The 10,343-nt window shown below is 33.2% G+C and overlaps 1 protein-coding gene across 1 annotated transcript; it reads left to right on the top strand.

Annotated features, from left to right (window-relative positions):
• The first annotated feature begins 1,535 nt into the window (after positions 1–1,535).
• On the top strand, positions 1,536–7,981 carry LOC102592026 (eyes absent homolog 2). The gene is made up of 6 exons (XM_006352779.2): positions 1,536–1,644; positions 2,502–2,763; positions 2,878–3,045; positions 3,873–3,966; positions 6,713–6,898; positions 7,432–7,981. Exons 2-6 carry the CDS (start codon positions 2,575–2,577, stop codon positions 7,707–7,709), a joined length of 915 nt encoding a protein of 304 aa, XP_006352841.1. The 5' UTR covers positions 1,536–1,644; positions 2,502–2,574; the 3' UTR covers positions 7,710–7,981.
• The last annotated feature ends 2,362 nt before the right edge of the window (positions 7,982–10,343 follow it).

Genomic DNA, 10,343 nt, shown 5'->3' with positions numbered 1-10,343 from the left:
ATCAAAATAATTTACAAGACACATATAATATAAGTTTAATCCTGAACAATAACATTTTTAATTTGCAAACTTCACTCTCTTTTTATTGATACCAACCAAATGATTTAGGTAACATACTTATAATACATATTACATACATCATTCATGTTCTTAGTGATACAATCAAAATAATTTATAAGACACATATAATACATGTTTTATTCATGAATAATACAAGTTGAATTCAATCTATAGATCATTCTCTTGTCTTTCGTTAGTAACGTTTTTCATTAATTCTTAATTCTCTCTTCTAATTCAACTTTAATATTGTGTAATACACTTTTAATGCAAATTTAATTCATTTTGCAGTTTATTGATTGATTTGTTACTATTGAATTACTTGTTTAATTCATTATTGATACAAGTTTAATTCACTCTATAGATCAATGTCTGGTCTTTCATTAGTTACGTTTTTTATTCATATTTGATTTTCTCTTCTAATTCAACTTTAATATTTGTGTAGTACACTTTTAATACAAGTTTAATTCATTTTGTAGTTTATTGGTTGATTTGTTACGATTGGATTACTTGTTTAATTCATTATTGATACAAATTTTATTCAGTTTACTGATCATAGAATGTTCTTTCGTTTGCTACATTTTGTATTCATGTTTAATTCTCTTTTAATTCAACTTAATGTGTGTGTAATACATATTTAATTCAAGTTTAATTCATTTTGCAGTTTATTATGTCTCCTTATTTGTTACAAAGATTACATCATATCTTCAAATTTAACTTTCTCATGTGAATTCACCTTTAGATATGAGGAAGTATGGGGCACAAATATGACATCATATTTTCATTTATTCAAACTTTCATATCTTCAAACATTCATATTTTCATATATTCAAATATTCATATCTTCAAATCTTCATATATACAAATATTCAAATTCTCATCAGGTATGAATACAATTATTTATATAACCTTCATTATAATGAAAATTGTCGACAACGCCAAAGCAACAAATAAAAAACTAATCGACTTCTTCTATAAACTAAGCAGCCCCAATTCTTCGATTTCTGGAAATTTCCCTAACTTTTCTATAAATCTTTTGCCTTTAATAAAAGCCTAACTTTTTTATATAATATTGAAAAATCATAGATAGAAGAGGTACATGGAGAAAAAGAAAGAAAAAAAAGCATAGAGAGAGAGGGGGTGCAGAGAGGCAGCAGGGCCAGGGAGGAAAAGAAAAAAATAGCGAGGGAGAGAAAAAAATGGAGAAAGAGCGCAAGAGAAAATAATAGATCTAATAAAATAAGTATACATAATATTATTATATATTGCTATAAATGGTAATAATTAAAAAATATGTTTAAAAATAGTAAATATTAATTAAAAGGGACTTATTCAAGTAATTAATCCTAAAAAAAATGATGGATTTCATTGACTGGGCCCATCACAAATTGGGCTCCAACCCCAACACTCATTTGGGCTGGGCTAAAAGCCCACACTGGACCTTTGAGTTGTTCTCTTTCCTTTCCAGCAGCTGCTTCTTCCAACTTTGTAGTATCAAATATCAAACATTGCCATTAACAAAACAGCTAAAATTCTCTGAATTAATTGAAGTTTGGAATGCTTCAACAGTTTTCTAGCTACTCTTAGGTGCTCTATTTCTTGCCATTTATTTTATCCGATTTTTCCTTCTTTTTTTTCGCTTTATGGTTAATGGAAGATTCGTCTTGTTGTTATGATTTTCCAGGTTTTTTGTTCTTTCTGGGGTATAAAGGGACATGGGTTTTCTTTTTTATTCTGTTATTTGTACAGTTTTATCATAAAAATTGAAAATTTTACCGATGTGTTTGTTACAGCGAAGGCTTATAGATCCCTTTTAGCTGTTTCTTTTTCTGTTGTTCCTTGATTTATACCTGGAATTTCAAGATAAAGTTTTCAACTTTGGACATAATGAATGGTGAATGGAGTTGTTTATCTGCACCATAGAGAAGTAGATAATCATGGGTTATCAAAAAAAATAGATAATCATTGATTTTTGGCACTACTGTGCATGTGAATGTGTTCAATTTAAAGCAGAGTAAAGAATACTATTTTGTCTATATTGTTGAAAAACTTGATTGTGGTGACTATGAATGGAGTCATATAAGCAACTTGTACTGAAGAATTGAAGGTTTGGACTAATCAAAATGAAAAAAAGAGATGTTAATGAAGCTTAGTACTAAAAGGTTGAACGAGTTTATCATTTACTTTGAGTAACATTTGTGTGCCCAAAGATGATAGAGTACTGACGATTTTCGTGCAAAGAGCACCTGTGTACTTTTTATTGATTTGTCATTTCGTTGAGGCAAATGTGACATTTCACTCTAAACTGTGTATATTGGGGTTTATGCGAATTTCAGACCTTGTTCTCTGTGTGATGTTGTTCATGGATATACCTTTTTGCGATTTTCATACATTTGTATTTCATATATTACATAGAATCTTAAAAGTAATTTGTCATTTATTAGGTTATACATACATTTGTTTCACCTGTCTCGGGAGATTTGTTAAATTTCATCAATTGGTTTCTGCTGGAACTATATGGATCAGAAAATGAATGTATATATCTGGGACATGGATGAAACCCTCATATTGCTAAAGTCGTTGATAAATGGGACATATGCTGAGGCATTCAATGGATCCAAGAATGTACAGAGTGGTGTAGAAATTGGGAAGATGTGGGAGAATCATATTCTTCAGATATGTGATGATCACTTCTTTTATGAGCAGGTTAGCTAATCTTCTTATACAGTAATATATTTGACCAGAGAACTAATACAGTCTTCATGAATCCTGCTGATCATGGACATTAAGCTTGTTTAACTCTGTTATATGGATTTTCAGGTTGAAAATTGTAATATGCCATATCTAGATGTCTTGAAACAGTATGATGATGGTCGAGATCTCACTGAATATGATTTCAATAAAGACGGCTTTGGTCCGCCAAGTGATGATCTTAATAAAAAGAGATTAGCATACCGTCATCGGGCTGTAGCACATAAGTACAAAAAGGTACTATGGTATTTTATGTGATGACTATTTTTAAAAAGTCCATTTTCTGATAGAAAGAGGCTACCAAATGGTGCCAGACTGAAATATCTACTCTGTTCAGTACTTTGTAATGAAGATCATTGTTATTCCACTCTGATGTTACCAACTTGATAAGTAACCATATATTGCACCTTTTACGAGATTTTATGTTAGTTGATGTGGTTCTCTAGTTTTTCTAACGTTGTATGTTTGTTTCATGACTAGGATATGTGATAAATAGCATGGCTACTTCTAGAAAAAAAGTCGTTATAAATAGCATGGCTGAGTCTCTAACTAGGATAGTTCCTAGTTTTGGCTAAAACCAGAATGCTCATGATTTTGGTGTGTCAAAATCACATTCAAGAGGGTTATGCATCTAGATCATATGGACCGTTTATCCCTTCCAATTCCTGGGGGATATGTAGGTAATCTATAAAATAGTGACTCAAATTGACTAAAGAGGGGAAAAGTTAATGTTCTCTCCTTCTTGAATTAACTATTGTCGTTCCTACAGACCGGTTGTTCTAAAAAGACATGACATTTGCCTCTAGTTAATGTTAGACCATATCAAGAACATGAAGCTTTTAAAGGCTGAACATGGGGTCATTAACTACACACAGGACCATACATGGTGTAGCGATCGCGAAAGGAAGACTTCTCACCCAAAGGAAAATATATGATCGTAGCTTCTTGTTTTAGTCGTCCAAAACCACTGGCATAACTTTGTTCTTAGAAGTTGTGCTTTTGTTTGAATATATTGAGTATAACATAACATAACTATAACAACCTTCATTTACCATTTGTTGTAGGGTTTGCATAGTATTCTTGACCAAGACATGATTAAATCGTGGAGCGAGCTTTATGACGTCACTGATAGTTATACTGATATGTGGTTCTCAGCAGGTAGGTTACTCTAGATTCTATCACTTTAGTGAATCATCTTGCAGTATGGATTTTGATTTTGTGAACTGGGAGTCACTATGATAGAATGTCACTAATGTGGACAAGCATAAGACATTTATTTTGCTGTGTTCGTGTATTTTGGAGTGTCATGTATTCATGTGTTTGTATAGGCACAGAATGCTTTAAATTTTATTTCTGCATCAAAGAAATTAATTTACTAAAGGGTGAACTGCAGGTCCATAAATTTACAATCTCTTCCTTTCCTTTTACAGATATAAATTATTGTAAAAAGCACTTTAATCTATTGCAGAGAAATTAAACTTTTGAATGCATCATCTGAACTTCCCTTCCACACAACAACGCAAGGGAATGAGGAGTTGCTTTCCACATTTTAACAGATATACCAAACTTTGTATTCTTAAAAGCTGGAAGGACACCTTCATTAGAAATCATCAAATAAGACCAGATAATTATAAACTACCTCAACTCAACTGAGACTTCCCAGGATCTCTCCTGTTTCCCCCCTTATGTGAAGTGATCTAAATCTATCTTACTTCTTCTAGGATTTCTTCAGTAATGTTAGATCCATGCATCACTGTCCTCGTACAAGAAGTCAAAGGGATTCTATACTCCCAGTTCTCTAGAAGTCACAAATCTTAACCTATTTCTAATATCTTGAATTTCCAAAACTTGCCCTTTATTTCAATTTGGAGAACTTTTAGAGTCCTCTTCTTTTTCTTCTTCTTTTCTAATATATTGCACAATTCATTATCCTATTATAGGACTATTTCTCTCTACTTTTCCATCTACCTCCCAGTTGTCGTAGGAGGAGGTGGGATGATACGGGTGAAGAGAAGAGGATAGATATATATTAAAGAGCAGTTGTGCAATCTGATATTCTATATAAGAGTAATAAACAAATACTAATAAGAAATATGCTAGTTGGCAAAGCGCTAAATGTGCTTGTCAGCAACTTAGAAGTAAATGCATAAGGTTAAAATTCTAAACTAACTTCCTCTTGTTACCTTGTTTCTCAAAGCAGCTCCCATCTTTTTGCAAAGTGCATTAGTATCATTTTCATCACCCAAAATTTTCTTTTGCCTCTTTTATTTTTTATTTTTTTATTCTTTACCCTCCCTAGGAGCTCCCACCCCTTTTTGCTCCCTTGGTGACTCGAACTCGCAACCTTTGGGTTGGAAGTGAGGGATGCTTACCATCCGAGCAACTCCCTCTCGTCTTTTGCCTCTTTTATTGCCTTCTGCTTGCCCTTTTTTTTTTTGGCTCACTGTTCTGTTGATGTTTGTAAATGATGTAATTCTCACTACGAATTACGTATGAAAATGCGGAAATTAAAGACAAGAAAGAAAGATAGATAGATAGACACAAAAAGAGGAAATAGAAAGCAACCAAAAGGTATATTAAACCTTAAGACCTCAATCCGTTAATCCTACAATGAGCACCTACCTCTTACTATGACCTCGAGGGAAATGAATTCACCTCGCAACCAACGTTTCTAAACAATAATCAACCAATGTACCAAGCTCTCAACACTCATTCAAGAGTTTCACAATATCAATATTCAAAATAGTCTACCTAAAATGAGAACCCAAACTAGCTATTTATAGTTTTAGGTAATTATTACAAAAGAGGCCCAAAATAGGAAATGGGCGAGTTGGGTCGACCTCGCCTAAGGGACTCGGCGTCGCCGATTGAGTTGGCAAGCTGACCCTTGTCTTGGGACTTTTGGAACTTTGGGCGAGCTTGGAGCCCTCGCCTAATCCATTAGGTGAGTCGCCGAATGGGTCCAGCTCACCTAATGTGGCAGCTTTATTAACCATCTTCTCTTCGCTTCCCCACGCGATCTTCAAGGCATGGAACCCTTTCTTTGCCATCAATACAAACTCACGAACCTCTAACTTCATGAACAAACCTGTCATTCTTTGAATGTCCCAAGCTTGACTTAGAGTGAACAGCCTTGGTGCAATCCGAATTGCATCAGTAAATATACCAGCACTTAGTGCTGTTTTATCATCAATGAAATGCCGCTTACTATTAAAAAAATCATTTTAATAAGTTGCTTCTAAAAAGAATATTTTAAATTTGTCTTCTCTCTCTGTGTCTATTGTGCGAACAGGAGACTCGCAAGAGAGATTGGCTTCTCTTGTGTTCTTATATGGTACTCCCACTTGCAGTCATGTTTCCACTTTGATTTCAGTCTGCCTTAACATTTGAGTGACCTCATCTGTCTTTGAGAAAAGACTTATTCTTTGCCTTCTCCAGACTCCACTTGATAGAAATCAGTTGTTTCTGCCTGAGATACCCCTCAAGGAAGAAATGAGTTATGCATGCCAGAGATACTGGTTAGGGAAGTTATCAGGCAGTAAAAATATCTCAGGGGGTTATAGTGGTCTCATCTTGTAGTTAATGGATCAAACTGAGGCTTGCCCTCTTATTATTTTGATAACTTTGGATATGTACGCATATTTGGAGCCACCATTGATAGATACAAGTTGGAAATAAGATATCCTTCTCTGAGGCCCTCAACTTTTCTGATTACAAGCTAGTTTTTAGGCTTGGACGGTAATTCCACTATTCCAGTTACTTTCTGCACTTGTTTTTTGTGTTTACACTTTTTGAAGGTGTTTTTCTTCTATTCTAGGTTCTCTACAGATAAATGATGATGCTTTTATGTGTAAGGTGTATGTGATTTGCTTGCTTAAATGCTCTCCTTCTCCTTCCAATGCAGCTAGGGCTTGCTTGGAACAGTGTGCAGTTGGGGATCGAGATTTGGCCTCCTCTACTGTTTCTACCAATGATGCAGGAGATACTATATTCCAGCATGTGAATATCTTGGTGACTTCGGGATCGTTGATACCCAGCTTAGTTAAATGCTTGCTCTTTCGCCTGGGTGATTTAATCCCTAGTGAAAATGGTTAGTTTCTTTCGTGATTCTGATATTTAACCTTTCTGACTAGTCCTAGTTTAGAATCTTGATTGAGTTATCTTGTTTTTCATTATATTTAACCTTTCACCGTTTGTGGCCTAAACAAAGTTATGAACCGTGGTTGAGTTTTATGACATATAAATCACATGAATTCTGGAAAATATCACTGCTGTCTCCAGCTAGTATTTTTATGTTTAGTACTTGGCAATCTCCCTTCAGGAATAAGGGTGGACTGCCCCATTATCCCTGAGCTTTGAAGTTACAATAGTGGATTCTCGGTGCCCAAAACAAAGAAAAAACAGCATCTCCCTTTAGGAACTGGATACATGTATGTTTCAAATCAATTATGCCTAAGCTCGTGCATATTCTGGCACAGCCATTGATAATATTCTTCCTCTCTCATGTTTATCAGCGTATAATAATGCAACATGCAATCATTACCTTTTGTCAAAAAAAATAAAATAATGCAACATGCAACTTCTGGGAGCATACTCTTAACACATCTATCATCATTTTTTCAGTTTACAGTTCATGGGAAGTGGGCAAGCTCCAGTGCTTCTCATGGATAAAGGAGCGGTTCAATGGGCCAAACGTGCAATTTTGTGTTATCGGAGATGGATGGGAAGAATGTGAAGCAGCAGAAAGTATGAGATGGCCATTTGTCAAAATTGACCCGCTGCCTAGCAGTTTTCATCGGTTTCCAGGCTTAACACCAAAGGATCTGGGCCACTACTTCTCCGTTGTGTATGGTAATTCTGACGAAAAAGATAATGATATACTAGCTCCTTCTGGTAATTGATCATGTAAATATGTAGCTTACTGAGAAACTTCAGTTCATGCATCAATAGTTTTTTCACCAACAAAGTCACTTTGACATAAACTGGTGAAGGTTCTTTATAAAGTTGTCATTTTTACAGTCAGAGAATTCCTCTAAATTATGCTCTTTGGCCTGTGAGGCCAGTCTGTATAGTGAACTTCTCAATGACTCCTTGCTTTTTTAGTCTGTTCTGTTATGGCCACTCTGTAGACGCTCAACGGCTAAAGATGTATAATATACGTATAATTCATGTATAATCTATGTATATCGGCTAGAAAAAGTATATAATATGTCTTGCCTGCTATGTTGTAAGATTTTGTGGGGTTGTAAGTGGCCTATAAAACCAATACTACTAGTCCATTAAGATTATATATGGATATTATGATAAAATATCAATATCCATTTATTATTATAACTAAAGAGATCATAGTTTGTTGTGAATAAGTAAAAATGAACGGATGACATATTTATTTATCTTTTATTCAGGAATGCAGAAACAAGAATCAATAACTTTCAATGAAGTGATACATAGATATTAGTTTTAAAAAAGTAAGTCATATTCTAATGTATGTTGATGAAATAAATTCAATTGACAATCCAATTGAGTTTTCTACGGCAAGTGTAACAAATCACAATCCAAATCTAGAGCATATATTATTTTGGATTAATCCGATAATACCTAATCTTAAATAGATGTTAAATAACAAAGATATTCATAATCTGTTTGGTCAAAAAATATTAGAAGTGATGAGTTTTGGTAAGCTTTTGAGAGATTTTTTTTTTTTTTTTCGGGGAATAGTAAAAACTAATTTTCAGAAGCTAAATTTTGTTTTCTTCTTAAAAGCATTTTTTTAAAAAAGTACAGTTAAATTTTTTTTTAAAAAAGCTTGGTCAAATGCTCAAAAGTATTTTTAAAATTTATTGGTCACACACAAATTGTTTTTCACTAGTACTTTTTTTAAAATGCATTTTTCAAAATGAAATTACTTTAGAAGTTTGACCAAACATGTTATTGATGAGTCCGACTTCAAAACAAAACATACCAAAAAATAATCCTCCCTAAAAACACAAATAAAACAAACACTTCGCCCAAATAGTCAAACGGTCCCTCACCAGTCCACCACCATTAACTCCACCTACTTCTACTATAAAATAAAACACAAATATTTTTAAAAACACTACTTTTGTTTTATGACTTTATCTCTCCCGCTTTATTTTTTATTTGATGTTTAATATTTAATTTTAAATTCAATCAATTTAATTATAACTAACAAATATGATGTCATTTTCAAACTCTAATCTTATAGTTTTGATTAGAAGATAGAGGGTAAAGTTTTATGAGCCGATTGTTTGAGCAAATCCTTTAAAATATGTATAACTTACCTAAATTCAGAGTAAATTACATCTTATCCCTACTCTTTTTCTAATTACAATAATCCCTTAAAATTTGTACCTTCCGGATACATTAATTCTAATACAAGAGGAATCTTTCTGTCGCTCTAAAAAGGGAATAAAATCTGAAAATAGTGATTATAGGCATGAAAAATGGAGGAAAATAGTGGAGTTGGAAGATTGAAAGTTACGTATCTGAAAAAGAGAAAATTTGAGAAAAAAGAGGGATTTTTGTAATTTTTTAAAATGGTAGGGAATAATAAAAAATAGGGTAAGAAAAAATGTGCAGTTAGGTAATTTTTCCTTTTTTTACAGCAGGGCAAAGAGCACATCGTGATTAAGTTGTAGCTAAAGTTAAATTATTTTTGTAAATATATGGAAACTTACATAAATTTCACTAGTTTAACAACTAATTACTTAGATACACTCTAGTTTGCAATATTAGAGTATCTTACTAGATTTTGGTGCTTTCAGATACATACAGATATGTCCAGATACATGTATCTCAGGATACATGGGTCAAATTTGTTTTAGGTATCCAAGTTGATTCGCATGTATCTGAGATACATAACAAATCTTTTCTCGCCTCCCTCGCATCTCTCACATCTCTCTCGCCTCTCTCGCTACTCTCTTATGTATCTAGTATCTCAGATACATGCGAATCACATCTGATACATGTATATAGTGTGTATCTAGTGTGATTCGCATGTATCTGGAATACATAATAAAATCTTGCTTGCCTACATCCCCATCTCGCTCGCCTCTCTCCCTAAATTAGTGTATCTGGTAGCAAAAATACATGTATCTAAGTATATTTTTCTCAATATATGATAGGAAATTCTTAATTAGTAGTAAGATAAGTAATATTTTGAAAGTATAGATAATAATATTATATATGATAATGAAGTATGTCTAATTATGTAGTTTTTCCTAAATATATTCACTTTGGAATCACTTCAGACATATTGAATTCCAATTGCGAAAAAATCGTATATGAAATTTGGAGAACTTTATTTATTGAGAATATGATATAATGTATCAACTAAGACACATAATTCATATAAAATAGTCGTGATTTAAGAAGTTGGTGATAAATAATCATTTCACACATTTAGGCCATTAAAATTTGTATCCTATAACTCATAAATCATCCCTTTAAATAGTTGCACTTATCATTCCAAATCTTATTCTCTTATACAATCCCCCCCCCCCCCCCCCCCCCCC

This window comes from Solanum tuberosum, unplaced genomic scaffold (genome assembly GCF_000226075.1).
Source record: "Solanum tuberosum cultivar DM 1-3 516 R44 unplaced genomic scaffold, SolTub_3.0 scf00144, whole genome shotgun sequence".
NCBI classification, from domain to species: Eukaryota; Viridiplantae; Streptophyta; class Magnoliopsida; order Solanales; family Solanaceae; genus Solanum; species Solanum tuberosum.
The sequence above is the reverse complement of the archived record's forward strand: the minus strand, read 5'-3'. Positions and strand labels throughout refer to the sequence as shown.

Excerpts from the sequence above, each read along its gene's own strand:
- LOC102592026 (XM_006352779.2), top strand. The coding sequence starts at position 2,575 with ATGGATCAGAAAATGAATGTATATATCTGGGACATGGATGAAACCCTC. Across the intron at positions 3,046-3,872 it reads TAGCACATAAGTACAAAAAG|GGTTTGCATAGTATTCTTGA; the intron begins GTACTATGGTAT and ends CATTTGTTGTAG. Across the intron at positions 3,967-6,712 it reads TGATATGTGGTTCTCAGCAG|CTAGGGCTTGCTTGGAACAG; the intron begins GTAGGTTACTCT and ends CTTCCAATGCAG.